This window comes from Macrotis lagotis, chromosome 2 (assembly GCF_037893015.1).
Source record: "Macrotis lagotis isolate mMagLag1 chromosome 2, bilby.v1.9.chrom.fasta, whole genome shotgun sequence".
In the NCBI taxonomy this organism is placed as follows: domain Eukaryota; kingdom Metazoa; phylum Chordata; class Mammalia; order Peramelemorphia; family Peramelidae; genus Macrotis; species Macrotis lagotis.
Genome location: NC_133659.1, coordinates 240,877,711 through 240,893,703, shown reverse-complemented (window position 1 = coordinate 240,893,703; position 15,993 = coordinate 240,877,711). Strand labels below are relative to the sequence as shown.

Here is a 15,993-nt window from a genome sequence, read left to right as displayed (position 1 = left end):
GAGATCAAGTCAGGAGAAAACCATGTCAGTGCTTGTCAATAGTTGTTCTAAGGCGCAGCTAGGTGGCACAGTGGATAGATATCTCCTGGAGTCAGGAGGATCTGAGTTCAAATCTGAATTTCGACTTAATAAATGCCTAGCTGTGTGACTTTGTCAAGTCACTTGACCCCATTGCCTTAAATAATAATAAAAAAACCCAATTGTTCTATCTTCTCAATGGGAACATCACCTGCAGCTTGCATATTTAAAAATCTCTAGGGGGGCGGCTAGGTGGCGCAGTGGATAAAGCACCGACCCTGGAGTCAGGGGTACCTGGGTTCAAATCCAGTCTCAGACACTTAATAATTACCTAGCTGTGTGGCCTTGGGCAAGCCACTTAACCCAGTTTGCCTTGCAAAAACCTAAAAAAAAAAATCTCTAGAGAGCAATTTGGAATTTATTCCCAAAGGGCAACAAAAATGTGCATACCCTTTGATCCAACAATACCACTACTGGGTCTATACCCTGAAGAAATGATGGAAAAAGGTAAAAACATCACTTGTACAAAAATATTCATAGAAGCCCTGTTTGTGGTGGCAAAGAATTGGAAATCGAGTGAATGTCCATCAATTGGGAATTTAATAAACTGTGGTATATTTATATGATGGAACACTATTGTTCTATTAGAAACCAGGAAGGATGGGAATTCAGAGAAGCCTGGAAGGATTTGCATGAACTGATGCTGAGCGAGATGAGCAGAACCAGAAGAATCTTGTACACCCTAACAGCAACATGGGGGTGATGATCAATCTTAATGAACTTGCTCATTCCATAAAACAATCAGGCACAATTTGGGGGTATCTGAGATGGAGAATACCATCTGTATCCAGAGAAAGAATTGTGGAGTTTGAATGAAGATTTAAATTAAATTAAAAAAACCATTACCTTATGTAATTTTGCTATCTTTTATACTTTGTTTCTTCTCCTCACATTCAGTTTAGAGCAATGCATACCATGGAAACAATGTAAAGACTAACAGACTGCTTTCTGTGGGGGGTGGGGTAGGGAAGTGAGATTAGGGGAAAAATTATAAAATTCAAAATAAATTAATTAAAAAAAAATCTTATAAGGTTACTAGCATCAGTGATAATTGACCCAAATAGCATTCCTTGACAACCATACTTGGGAATCAGACTCTAAGATAGAAAGTTGATTTTCAGTTTCATAAGATCTTTGAATGGCAAATTCTAATATTCAAAGCTTCAGGCAAGTTCAGTTTATAAAGATCAAATATTAGCCATAATTTTATAGTAGTAATAACAAGAGATTATCATAGAGAAATCTCAGTTTATGTTATCACTGCTGTACTGCTTTAAAGTGCTTTATAAAGCAACAAAAGATTTGGGATGTATCAATACAAAAATTCTGAACTGCATATAGTATGGAATAGATTCTATAAAACATTTTCCACAGTAAAACATGTTTAGTTATTAACCATGTACAAATAGACATAAACAAAAAAAGCTATTGCTTTCAGAGTCCTTTTAAATAATGAAAACATCTTAGGTGACATATTTCTCAGGTGTTCTAATTTCAGATGAAACAAGCATAAAATAAATCAGATTTCCAAGTAAGGTGACACAGGAATTATTTTTCTCTAAATATAAGTATAATGTTTCTATATAGAAATCTTATTCCTTAGAACAAAAGTAAAACCACAAAAAAAAATTCTTATTTTTTTAGATTTTTGCAAGGCAAACAGGGTTAAGTAGCTTGCCCAAGGCCACACAGCTAGGTAATTATTAAGTGTCTGAGGCTGGATTTGAACTCAGGTACTCCTGACTCCAGGGCTGGTGCTCTATCCACTGCGCCACCTAGCCACCCCTACAAAAAAGATTTCTTAAGCATAATTAATTCCATAACTTCATGAATTTCACATTTTTGTTTCCTGTTTGTCTGCTTTTGTTTAAATATATACAAAAGCATTCTCAAGAAGAAAATGAGATTCTGCAGAAATTGAATCTTATATGTGTGATATAATTTATTACATTTTTATCTATTGTTATCTATAAAGGAAACAAATCTGAAGTGAGGGAATTGAATACTTTATTCATGGATCTTGCAAGACGCAGGTGCCCCCCCTAGTGTGAGGAAAACATGCTACAATACTGTCTGTTATATAGTTTTAGAAACCCCTTCCCCTCCCACCTGGATGTTCATAGGCCCATGTCATGTCCCTAATATGATCCCTCCCCATCATATGACGCATGTTATGTTAATGAACCTCGATTGTCAGAGGGTGTGTGTGTGTGTGTGATAATATTTAAGTAAACTCAGTTGTGTTAGGTTGAAACCTCTAGGTCATCCCTGACTAGTTAGGGACTGGTTTCTTCTAATCTTGGGTTTGCCATTTTTGGAATGGGATTAAGAGAACTCTTAGTTTTGTGATTGAATGGGGCCATTCCCCCTTTGTAATGGACTTCATAGGGAGCTTCTACCCTGTGGAGACCAATAATACCTCACATTCCTCATAACTTCCCCCCCCCTTTCTTTTTAATAAGATCTTGGTTATTACACTTCACCAGCAGTGTCTTCCTCAAATTGTTTTTTAATATTAATTCACAATACTCATCCTTGATGGAACTGCTGACTTTTTCTATTAATATTTTTATCTCTTCATTATTAGAGATGTATACCAAGTCCTAATTTATTGATAGAATTTTGTACTATTTGAGTTATTAACTGGATCATAGCAGGAGACACAGGGGTAATAGGATTATCCCACTTAGGGCCAATAGTATGATGCCCAGCAACTGTTTCTACTATGAATCAGTAAACCAATTCATCTGAGAGGTACTAAATGGACTTGTCCAGGTTTGGACTGGAACAGGTGCCAACTTTCTGATATCCCTGCCCATTGTCATCTAGCTTTAGGCAGCAACTTGATAGGTTCAATTTACCACAGACTTCTCCTTCTTCAGCCAACAGATAATCTAATATCAATCTATGTTGAATAATTCTTTCTCTTGTTTGTAGGCTTAGCCAGCCAGCAAGTTCAGAGCCCTAGCTCTCTCTAATTGATAATTGTTTCCACTACAGCTTAGAATCTAATCAAGATATAAATTGGGGTTCCATAGCCCTAACTCCTATCCTGTGCCCAGGTAGCAGGCCCATAAATCTAGTTAAGTCAACTCCTTGGCCAAACCTTGGCAGATGGGTATATGCAGTCATAATCACAATTTTCTTTACCATAATGGATCCTGACAGGGGATCCAGGTACCATCATTACATCTCACATGAGTTTCAGTCCACCTATCTCTTTAAATTGTACAGTTCAGAATATGTGTACCCTACTTCTGTACTGGTCCACAGATATTTGCTACTTCCCAGGAAAATATCCTGGCCAGACTGGTATAAACAAGTCACCCTGAACTGACTCAGGTTCATATGCCACTGGTGTTCTTTTCTCTGGATCAGAATCCTGTGCCACAGTGTACCTCTGACTAGAAACTGAGAATCTAGGCTAGACCCAGGGGTACTGGCACCCAAGACCAATTCTCAAACTGCTGTAGACCACCACAAGTCCAACAGTTAGCCACATCACAAGACTGGACAATGACTTCTGTCAGTTAGATTCTCCTCCCACCATTACTAATACCCCATTCTCTAAATTAGAGATAGGACTCTCCCTAGATAGGATATACAGACTCAGGTAGGATATAATCATGCCACCCAATAATCTCAACCTCCTTTTCTCTCAATGGAGAACATTTTCACCGGACCTCTCTTCCTTTCCACTGGGAGAGGGGCATAAGTAGGGATATCAGATTTACAGAATCAAGGAGAAGTTACAGGTACAGATCCCTGACTAAACAATGAATGTATAGGCAAGAGATGGAGATGAATTGGTCCAGTGTCTGTCCTTTCTTCTTCTCCCCTGGAGACATCCAAGGTCCTTCTGCATCTTCTGAATCTGTTCCAAAAAGTCCTCTCCAACTCAGGAGACTTGTTGAGGCCTTATCTTCTAGTAAAGAAACTGCTTAACATTTTACTCAGATCAAAACACATGTTTTCATCACAAGACAATGAGATTCTGGAATTTATTACAATTTACATTTTGCCTTACTGTCATATTGTCATACATAACACAATAATAAAATTCCTTAGGTGTTTTATTGAGTAAGTTCCCAAGATTTAAGTTTGTAGAGTAGTCGCTGATTTGTTTCTTGGGTTGGATTCTGCCCCATGCTGAACTGTGACTCAGGAATGCGGGTTTTGGAAAGAAAATAGGGATTTACTAAAGGAAGTTACAGCATATTAAGAAAGTAATAGAAAAGTTAAAAAGAGTTTCAAGAGAAGACCAGGTGGATTGCTGATTGAATTGTCCAGGCCAGCTGGCCAGGATCCAGCAGGAGGCTGGAAGGTAAAAGGGAATAGCTTCTCCCTTGGATCTCCTTAAATTCTCTCCCTGAGGCCATGGGAGGGGGTGGTAATCTGGGAAAGACCCAAGTCCCTCACTAGAGATTTTGCCCCTTGGGGAGGTGTCTCTTTTGGGTGGTTTTCCAGGACCTGTGCTTCCTAGCTGCCCCACCAAAAAAAAAAATGTAATCCAAATCAGGTTGAAGGTCAGGCCCTCAGGTGTGTAAGGAAGATTCCCTTTACAATGCAAACAGAAGATTTACAAAGTTAGTCTCCAACTGATTTTATCACTCCCATGCCCAGGTTTCTCTACATCAATAGCTTATACATTTCTTAACCTTTTGGTCTCATTACAAGTCACTCAAACATCCTTAACCAAAATGAATTTTTTTCCCCCAAATATGCCCAAATATACCATAGATTTCCCTTTTTCCAGATGTACTTATCTGACTCACATTCCTTTCCTTAAACTAGACCTTGAAACTGTAATTATCCTAAGAATTTCCCATTCTTCTTACCTAAATATCCCTTCGAACATAAAAACTAAGGAAACTTAATTCCCATATTAACATGTAACTGATAGCAGGTGTCATACACCTAACCTATCTCTGGCTATTAAATCCAATTCACCTAAAACTTTTTTTTTTCTGGTTTGCTTAGTTACTATAAAGATACAGGTTATTAAAGGAAAAGTCCTTTATAGTTGAAATTATTGTATGTCAGTGTCCAGGCAGAGGTCATGTGGGTAGTCAAATGTCTTAGGCCAGATTTATCCTACCAGGTGAGACGTTATCTAAATGTCACTTTGGGGAAATCAAATCAAAAGGGTCCAATCTCAGGCCATATTGAAAAGCTGTCCCATTTGACTGTACATTCCTGTCACCTGACATCTTCAGCCCATTGGTTTCCTTGGCTCCAAGAACACATTGACCCAGTAACATTTCCTCTAATGTGAGAGAGGTAATCTCCTAGCCCATGAAATCTAGCAAAAAATTCTGTGCTATGTGGAGATTCACAGAATACAAATGATTTGTTAGAGGGAATTGGGAGAGAAGGGATTGGGGAGGAAGGAAGCTAAAAAGCAGTGTCCCATGTATGACATCAACTGTATGATGCTCAAAAAGGTTGAGATTATGGTAGAAGAAATTGAATAAATTCATGAGTTAGTATTGTCAAAGGATGTTACTTAGACCTCCTAGAGATGAGAGTAAGAAAGGGCTGGAGGGCACTAGGAGTAAAATAGAAGGCATGAAAAGTCATGTTGCTCAAAGACTCAAAATGCAAACAATAATAGCTGTAAAATAAGAGGGAATCAAAAAATGTTAACTCAGGATTTCCTTACTCTCAGACCAATGACAATAGGGGTTCAGAGGAGTACTCAAAATGGGCTGATAAGAGACTATTCCAGGGCTCAAAAGAGCCAAGAGCAAATACTGGAGGGGGGGATGTTATGGTGAATAACATCAATTAGATTTAAATGATAAAAGTCCCTTTTGTAGTAAGAGAGCAAAGGGATTTTTTTCCAGTCTTTCTGTCATGTTTCACTCTTTATGAGCCTCTTCATTCTCCAGAGTAAAGGGATGTGGCTTTGAAAGTATATATATATATATATATATATATGTATATATATATATATATATATATATATATATATATGTATATATAAATATAAATACTTTGTCCCCCCCCACCACTCCCCCACTGAACCAGAATTAAAAAAGGTATATATTACACATTAGTGATTAGAAAACATTATTAAAGGTGAGAAATGAAGTATGGCTATTTTGATGGTTTGTTTTGCTTAACCAGTTTTTTTTTCTTATAAAGGAGGGCTCTAGGGATGAGAAGTGTTATAAAGAAATGTATTAAAAATTCAGAAGTATCAACAGAATACTTTTTAACCCTCCTTCTTCTCCTACTTCTATTAGTTCTCAAATGGGAACCTGGAGTTGGATTCATTCTTTCCTTGGTTGCAGGTGTTAGGCAGATCAATTGAAACTGGGGAGACATAAAGGCAGTAATCCTTTGGAAAGTGATGGCAAAACAGGGTAACTGGATTTGTCGGTCCTCCCACTTTCCTGGTCTACCTTCTAGAGCTGAGTGAGGGACATTTTTAGGTCAGCAGATGCTCTTAAATGGGTGTGGCTACTGGTCCCTCCATGGGCTCAGACATCTGGAAGGCCCTTCTTGGAGTTGTCCCTATGGCCTGGACTAAGTTCAGAAGATTCTGGATCACTACAGGCCCAATGACTTATAGTCAAGGAGTCTAGTCAAGGCCTGGGTCCTTTACTCTCCCACTAAGAAGACTCAGAAGGGGTGGAATCACTGGTTCCTTTTAGTTCTGGGGAATCTGTGGGATCTGTATGATTCAGGATCACAGAGTGCACAGAGGCCTAGGTGATTTAGTGGGGATCCCCATGCTCCTCATGTCCACTGGTCACTGGATCATCATTTCCCAAGAGATGTATCTCTTGTAAATACCACACAAGAATGGCTGAACTAGTTAAGTTATATGAATGTTATAAAGAACTGTTGTTCTATTAAAAAAAAAACAATGAATGGTTGGACTTTAGAGAAAATGGAAGGAATTACAGGAGCTGATGCTGACTGAAGGGAATAGAACCAAGAGAACATTGTAGACATTAATAACAACATTGTGAATTGATCAACTATGATGGATGCAGTTTCTCTCATCAGTTCAGGGATCTAGGACACTCTGGGAGACCTGTTATGGACAATGTTATCCACATACAGAGGAAAAAGCCAAAACAACTAAAAAACACAGGATCTGGACACTATATATTCACTTTTTTCCTTTCTATACCATGGTTTTCTTTCTTTTCCCTTGGTCCTAATTCCCATAAACATAATGACTAACATGTGGGCATGTTCACATGGGTATACATATACAACTTTTACTGGACTGAGGAAGGGTGGCGGTGGAAAGGGAGGGTGGCAGAAAAATGTGTAACTTATGAATGTTGAAAGGCTTTCATGATATGCAATTGGAAAAATAAAATAAAGTATTAATCAATAAATAAATACTATACAAGGAAAGGAAAGAGTTATCTAGTTCAGGGGCTTATTGATTCCTGTCTACAGGAAGGCTTAATGAACTGATTTACCCTCTTAGGTCCTTCCTTGTTCTATCTCCTATATGGAGCCACCCAAATCTCAGGGACTCCTGCCCTCTCATGGATTTCATATGTCTTGGGAAAATAGCTCATGTCCTCCTCTTGTTTTCTCCTTTCCCCCAGGATGGTTCAGCAACTGCTGTGTAGAAGAGTTTGGGGTTCAAACTGGGGGAATGGAATTGTTGGACCTTACTTCTAAATGACAGAGGGAAGTTAAACAGTTTCTGCATGATGAATTTATTTTTTAATTTATATTTTTTACAAATTTATATTATTTGGTAAATTTTACAAATTTATATTATTTATTTTTCTCCCTAATTCTTTTCTTGGTAAAGATAGGGGAATTGCTTGTCATTTCCTTTTCCAGTTCATGTCACAGATGAAGAAACTGAGGTAAACAGGATTAAGTGACTTGCCCAGGGTCACACAGCTAGTGAATCAGAATTTGAATTCAGGTCTTCCTGACTCCTAGCCTGGTCTCTATCCACTGTGGTACTTAGCTGCCCTTTTAATGTATACAATCAAATTAAGCAAATTCCCACACTGACTGTGTTCAAAAAATCTTTTTTTTTCAATGAAATTTTATTTTTCCAATTATATGCTATGGTAGTTTTTCAATATTCATCCATTTGCAAATTTATGAGTTATACATTTTTCTACAACACTTTCTTCCCTCTCCCCTCCTCATGGCAGCGAACAGTCTGGTAAAAGTTATACAGGTACATTTATGTTTAACATATTTACATATTAGTCATTTTGTGTAAGAGGAATTAGAACTAAGGGGAAAGAAAGAAAACCATGAAATAAGAAGGAAAAATGAAAGAGAAGTTTTAAAAAAGTGAACACATTCAGATTCCATGGTTTCAAAAATGACTTAATCTTATTTTTAACTGCCTGGAAATGGATAGAGTGGTTCTTCTATGACCCTGTAGAATAACTGCTAGTCATCCAGAGTTTTAAAATCTTTGGGGTTTTTTTTTTAATTACATCTAACTAGTCCAATTCTGCATACTTTGCTTCTGTATTAGTTCACAAATATCTTCTCAAATTCCTTTAAAACTCTTTTTTTGTCATTCTTTTGAACTCAGGTCCTCCTGACTCCAGGGCTGGTGCTGTATCCACTATGCCACCTAGCTGCCCCTTTTGTCATTCTTTTGACACAATAATATTCCATTATATTATTTTTAGTAATTTTCTACCAGAAATGCTTATAAAAATTGCAGTATAATTGGAAATCTTAATTGCTTCTATGAATTTAGCTGAAGACTTTACTCTAGTCCCTCATTTTAATTGTGAAGCTTTGTGCTTTGTTTTCTTGTAAACAACATATTAGACTACTTTCTAATTCATTTTGCTATCTTCAGTGTTTTTTTTTTAATTTTTGCAAGGCAATGGGGTTAAGTGGCTTGTCCAAGGCCACACAGCTAGGTAATTAAGTGTCTGAGTCTGGATTTGAATTCAGGTACTCCTGACTCCAAGGCCAGTGTTTGATCCACTGCACCACCTAGCTGCCCCCTATCTTCAGTTTTATGTGTGAAATCATTCATATTTATAGTTGTGTCCTTCCATCCTATCCTCTTGCTCTTCAATTCTTTGTTTTCATTCCTCTTTACCAACAGGAATTTGCCTGACATTTGTGATCTTATAAGTGAAGCAGCCTGTTTTTTCTGTTTCACTTCTTTTTCCTTTATTCTACCTTTCAGATTTTTGCTTTTCTTTTTAATTCCGGCTTCAATTCCTCTCTCCAACAGGTTTGCTTTGCTAACCTATCCTACCTATCTTCCTTTCCCCCTTTTCCTTGCTACTGCCTCCTATTTCCCTGGTGCATTTGATGCATCTCTATACCAAAATTGGTGTGTGTGTGGGGGGGGAGAAGGGGAGTGGTTAGTCATTTTTTATCTGGTTCAGAAGAAACTTAAGATTTTTGGGATGCCTATTCCACTACCCTTTTCTCCATGATTATATCTTATGTACTAATTATGTGATTTTCCTCCTTCCTTTTCCCCATTGTCTGTCCCTCACTTTTTATCCTCTCAAGACCATTAAATAGAACACAGACTTTGTCATTTTTAACTTTCTCTATGACACTTATCCATGGATATTAGAGTTCTGAGAAAATATTTTTTTCCCTTTTAACAACTAGACAGTTCATGTCCTTCAATTAAATTTTGCTCCTATCTTTCCATTTCCAAATGTCTAATCAGTTCTGACCTTTCTTTCAGAGATTCTTGGAAATTCTTTAATCTAATTAGACTAAAATATCACCTTCCCTCACAATATAATTTGTTTCAATAAGGCTGCCTGGTTGTAAGCCTTTATTTTTTTTTTACTTTTGTAGTATTATATTCCAAACTCTCTTCTGCTATATAAGAGCAAAATAAGTCTCCTGTAATACTGACTATGGTTTCCTGATACTTGAATTCCTTTTTTGGTTTCTTCTTTGACCTGGATACCTTTGGGGTTTTTTTCAGAAGGTTACTATTTCTTTTTTTTAATATAAAATATTTAATTTTTTTTAAACACAGGCTTCTCTAGTGTGACGAAGTTACTATATCTTACTTTGCTTCTAAAGATTTGAACAGTTTTCATTTGTAATTTCTTAAAAATGATACCCAGACTTTAGATAGTCAAATTTATTCTTAATTATCCCTCCTTGAATGATCTTCTAGGTTAATTGTTTGATCAATTTCTTACAATTTTTCTCCCTAATCTTTTGGCCTTATTTTAATATATCTAATCTTATTGATCATTATTTTCTATTTGACCCATCCTAATTTTCTTTTTTTTTGGCAAGGCAATGGGGTTAAGTGACTTGCCCGAGGTCACACAGCTAGGTGATTATTAAGTGTCTGAGGTAGCAATGGAACTCAGGTCCTCCTGACTGGAGGGCTGGTGCTCTATCTACTGCACCACCTAGCTCCCCCTATTTATTTCTAAGGTAACCATTTTTCTTGCCCTCTTTCCCTCTTAGCTTTTCCATTGTGTATCATTTGTTTCAATTTTTCCAGGTATTCCAGAACATATTTTTATCCATGGCTTTACTTGGACTCGTTATGCTACTTATTCTCAGTTTACTCCCCTGGGTGTCTCTCAAACCAAAGCAATTCCTCATGATATTTGGAGTTTTTTAGTTTACTCATCTTATCTACTTCAGGATCTGTGCTTGGGTAAGGCCTTCATAGTGGCCATTCTAGGACTCTCAAGGGACTACAGAATTGCTCTGGTGCTAAGTTCTGCCTGGGGGCTCTTCTTGCCATAGAACTCTTGGGCATCTTCCTCCATTAGGCTCCTCCTTTCCACATTTGCATTATGTCACTAAGTATCTGAGCACAAAAGGGAAAATTTTCCTTGTTCTCTTTTGACAAACACTTATTAGTATTACAATATATAATATTCAAATATCTCACAAAAATTATTTTTGCAACTTTGCCTGAAGCCTGGAAGGCTCATTTTCCTGAGTTCAAATTTGGCCACAGACATTTATTAGTTGTGTGACCTTGGCCATTTAACCCTACTTGCTTCAGTTTCCTCAACTGTAAAATGAGCTACAGAAGGATATGGCAAAGCACTCCAGTATCTTTGCCAAGAAAACCCCAAATGGGGTCATAAGGAGTTGGACATGACTGAAAACAACTGAACAACAAACACAAAATCTGTGTGATTTTTAACCCCCATTGCCCTATTTTTAGACATTTTAAATAGCATTACTTCTGGTAACAGGAGCCAACTGGCTTGAGAATTAGTGACAAGGGTCAAATCTTCTTGTGCATTTGACTGGAAAATCCCAAGGGCACAGACAAGGTCAGTAAATGCTCCAATTTCTTCTGCACTGTTTACTCACTGGTCTAATCATCTGTACTTATATGTTGTTTGGAAATTAAGTAAAAAGAAAAAGCTAAAGCAGAAACCAGGAGATAGTAACAAGAACATGGTTAAGGTTACATATTGAAAGGGGAAGTATGAGGACTGTTATAAGTAAGAAACAGAAGGACCTCAACCATCATACTCACCCCCAATAAATAAAATATCAACTTGATATGGCTAGATTTGTTTTTTTTTTAATGGCTTTATTAGAGACAAATAGAGTAGACTGTGGATTTAATCCCATTCAAACCGGGGGCAAAATTCACAGGGGGGTAGAACTTGGAGAAGGGACTCTCGTTTCCCCAGTACTTATCTGCCTTGTTGGAAAAGAAACAGAGTTAAGAGAATGTATCTTTTTAGACATGGCAAAAGTATGGATGTTTTGTTTGACTATGCTTATTTATTACAAGAGATTGCTTTTTTTTTGAATGGGGTTTTAGAAATGAGATGAGAACTAACAGTAGACATGCAAAAATGAAGAAAGAGGGTCACTACAAGATTTTTTAAATGCACAGAACAAAAGAAGGTTCAGAAGGAGAGACAAGCAAGATAGCTCTAAATTAACATGTTACATTTTATTGTAGCCTTTAAAGAATGCAAGCTGTATGTAAGAATTTTATGTATAATCATATTTTGTGACTTCTATGTATTTGGAAATGATGATTTTGATATCTGTTGAGTAACAGAATGACCAAACTAAAAATATTAAGAAGAAAAAAAAGAAAAGAAACAGAGATTGAGGAATAGTCCTGTCTAGGAAGCTGTAATGTCCCAACAGTTTCATTGTTTCTCTCTGGGAGAGAGCAAGGCAGGGTTTTCTTTCCTTGGGGAAAAGTCCCAAACTTACACTGTCCACTTCAAACACCTGGGGACAGAGTTGAGGCATCAGTTATACAGGGAAGGTGCAGGGGAAGGTAGGGAGGGGAGACAGGTAAAGAGAGAGTCCTTTATGAAAAGGAGGTTTGGTCTCCCCCCCCCCCAATGAGTTTATGTAGATTATTTCATAGCAAGCAATTGGGAGTGGATAGTATAAATGGGGCGAAGGGGAAGGGAACAACTTCAGGATTTCCCCAGAATAAAGCACATTAGGACAAGAGGTAGAAGTAGATTGGCTTAAAGAGGGGTTAGGAGAACTGGGAAATGAGGAGAATAGGGTACAGTCTTACCGAGTCTCTTGGTGTGTGCCAAGGCAGCGGACAGTACAGTATCTTGCTCCACAGCTGACACAAGTATAAGGAGAAGGAAAGCCACACACTGCACAGAATGGACGCTGGGGCCGGGTAGGGGGCCCTGCACAGGCTGTGAGATAGTTAGGGCCTTCTGTCACACTTAAATTCTAGAAAAATGAAAGGAGTGGGGACATGGAACTACAGTTACTTCCCTATTGTCCAATTCAATCTTGCTTTCTTCCCTGAAATTTCTATTTTCTCCAAATTTTCCCCACTCTTCTCACCTGCTCTTCCAGAAGAGCTTGGAAGTTCTTACGAAAACGAAGTTTAAAATGATCACCTCTAGTTTTCTTCTTCTTCTTTCCTGAAGGGGAATGTGAAGAGTTATTTTGTGAACTCTTCCAGTCTCTTTTCTTTCCATGCTTTTTCTCCTCTTGAAGCTAATATTTCCCAAACCCATCACACTTCTACCATGTCCCTTTCAGAGAATCATAGTTTTTTTCCTCCCTCTCTTTTAAGTTTCCCTTTTATATTTTCACTTCATTCACCTATATCAAAAGCAGAGGTCAGAGATCATGTAAAAACTAAAAGAGACCTCAAGCTTGGAGAGGTCTTCTAGGTCCAAGCCAATGTTCTTTCTATATGATCACGATGCCTGAGAGACAAAGATTAGTAGTTAATCTAAGAATTTAAATGTGACTGAAGGTTCCAACTATGTGAAAGGATTGAGAATCCTCAGACAAGAAAAGTAACTTGCCCAAAATCACAAAGGGACTAAATGGCAGCACTGGGATTAAAAATAAAGTACTCCTGACAATCACTTCAATGATTTTTTTCCTCAAAAAGGATGGGGTTTTTTCCCCTTACAAGATCTCTTCTACTATCCTTTCAAGTTTCTTTCTTTACTTTGATCCCTTTCACTTCTGAAGCACTGGAATGAATCCTCTCCCAGACCTGACTTGACTAGGGATGAATACTATATCTTTCTGGAGACTCTTACGTCTGAGTTGACTATGAGGCCAGTTCAGGGACTAGATATCTGCCCTGATATTACATATATCACCTTTCCCTGGCACCCCACTTCTTTTGCGGAGATTGATAATGAAGTGAATATTGTCTCTACTGTGAAAGACATGACAGTCTAGTGCCCTTTGGCTCCATTTAGAATCTGTGATTATAGAAAGCTGTTTAGGCAAAGCTATTCCCTGTTCCCTAAAACTTGTCAGCTCCAGGGGCGGCTAGGTGACACAGTGAATAAAGCACCTGGGTACAAATCTGGTCTCAGACACTTAATAATTACCTAGCTGTGTGGCCTTGGGCAAGCCACTTAACCTCATTTGCCTTGCAAAAAAAAAAAACCAACAAACCTAAAAAAAACAACTTGTCAGCTCCAGGTCCACTGTCTCCATCCCACTCTTCCCTATCCTTGTGTTGTATTTTCTAGAAGCTCTATTCTATTAAACTGCCCTATATATTAAGTTTGTTGTATTGTATCCTCCAGAAGTTCTGTTCTATTAAAATGCCCTACATTTTTGTTTGTACCTCCGCCAGTAAAATTACTTTGTATATATTTTGTATTTATGTGTATATATTTGAGGGGCAGTTAGGTGGCACAGTGGACCCTGGAGCGAAAAGGACCTGAGTTCAAATTTGACCTCAGACACTACTTAAGTTAGCTGTGTGACCTTGGGCAAATCACTTAATCCCAATACCTTGCCAAGCTCCCCCCCTCCCCAAAATATGTATACATAATTGAGTGTTGTTTCTGCCCAAGAGAATGTGAGTTCCTTAAGGACAGGCCTATATGCTTTTATCGAACACCAGTCCCTAACACAGTGCCTGGGATTTCTTTTTAGGCTTAAGCCTATAGTTGAAGTCCAAGGATCTGAGTGAATTCTGGTTCTTCCTTTACTCCTCATGGGTTCTTCAGTAAACCACTACTTCTCTCTGGGTTTCATTTCTTTTATTATAGCACGGGGTTGGAAAAGAAGAGGTTCTTCCCCTGAGGTTATACACACATAGGATAAATCTCAATATAGTATGCCCCCGTGTATTTCAATTTAGTTTCCTTTGTAATTCTATGTATTTTATACATTTAAAAATATTCTGCAAAGGATTTGCGAGCTCCACCACATCGCTAAGGGCGGGGGGTGACACAAAACGTTAGCCCTTGATCCAGAAGCTCTCCAAGGTCCCTTCCAGGTTTACACTGCAAGCTCCCGGGCCTCAGCGGCTCACTGGGGTCCCTGCCCCTGCCCCTGCCCCTGGCCTCCAGGCTCACCGGTGTCGGCATCGTCGTCGAACTGCGGCAGCCTCTTGCCTAGCTGGGGAAGGCCGGCGTGGGGGTCGTCCTGGAAGTTGTCGTTCTCCAGGGCCTCCAGCTGTCTGTTGATTCGGCGCTGCCGGGCCGCCCGGTCCAACACCCGCCGCTGCCCGGGGTCCTGGGACCGCACTGGGTGGGGGAGAGAGGCATCGGGTGAGCGGCCGGCGCGCAGCGCGGCGGCAGGCGGCAGGGCCCGGCGGCCCCGCGCGGGGAGGCGCGGACTCACCCGAAGCTTTCTTCTCCACCATGGCGGCCAATCCCGCTCCCAAACACCGCCGGGACAGCTAGGGCCGCTCGCCGGGGGGCTTCCACCCGCCGGGTCACGGCTACTTCCGGCGGAAACTCTTACGTCACAGAAGGGCGACATTTCCGAGGCCGCCATTTTCCTTGAGGGCACTTAGAAGCCCGATCGACTCCTGGGCCCTACTTCTGCCGTCGCGTTGCCTGGGAACGAGGAAGCTTTCCGCTTTGTTTCTTTGGGGGGGGGGAAAGCCACTTTGGTGCCAGCGACGCCTCAGTTGCCTCATTTGTAAAAATTAAAGCTTTGCATGAACTCTAGCTTCCCTTCCAGAATCAGAAATATGATTCTATGACTTTGGGGGTTTGAAAATTTTGAAGACTTACAAACTGACTGGGAGAATATTTATACAATATCCCTGCTCTAAAAATAACTGAAGACTCTAAGAACTATCAGTGTTCATACAGTGACAATTCTTAATTCTAGAGATCATAAGTGAAATATACTATAAATGAGAGAGGTGATGAATTTAGGGTGTATTTATATTTATGCCTGTAGATTTATATGCATATGTTTTCATAGTCATTCAGAGAATTTGTTTTTCTAACCATTTTTGTTATAAGGAATTTGTTTTTCTTTTTTCTCCCATAGGGAAAAAGAGGGGGTGTTTCCTTTGTAAACTGTTGCATACACTTTCAGATAAGGTCACTTTATTTTACTTTAAAAAGCTACCTCTTCCAAGAAAGGAGATAATCTGTAAGTAAAACACGATAAAATAAAATTATACACACACATACCCACACGATGATTTTAGGAAGGGACATTTACAAAGAGAGAAATCAGGAAAGACCTCTTGAAAAGGACACT

General features: G+C 38.9%; 1 protein-coding gene across 1 annotated transcript; it reads right to left on the bottom strand.

The window, feature by feature from the left end:
• Nucleotides 1–6,081: 6,081 nt before the first annotated feature.
• Nucleotides 6,082–15,225, bottom strand: ZNHIT1 (zinc finger HIT-type containing 1). Its single transcript, XM_074225391.1, has 5 exons — nucleotides 15,115–15,225; nucleotides 14,847–15,017; nucleotides 12,850–12,929; nucleotides 12,563–12,732; nucleotides 6,082–12,261 (listed from the first exon to the last, which is right to left on the bottom strand). Exons 1-5 carry the CDS (start codon nucleotides 15,134–15,136, stop codon nucleotides 12,240–12,242), a joined length of 465 nt encoding a protein of 154 aa, XP_074081492.1. The 5' UTR covers nucleotides 15,137–15,225; the 3' UTR covers nucleotides 6,082–12,239.
• Between the last annotated feature and the right edge of the window lie 768 nt (nucleotides 15,226–15,993).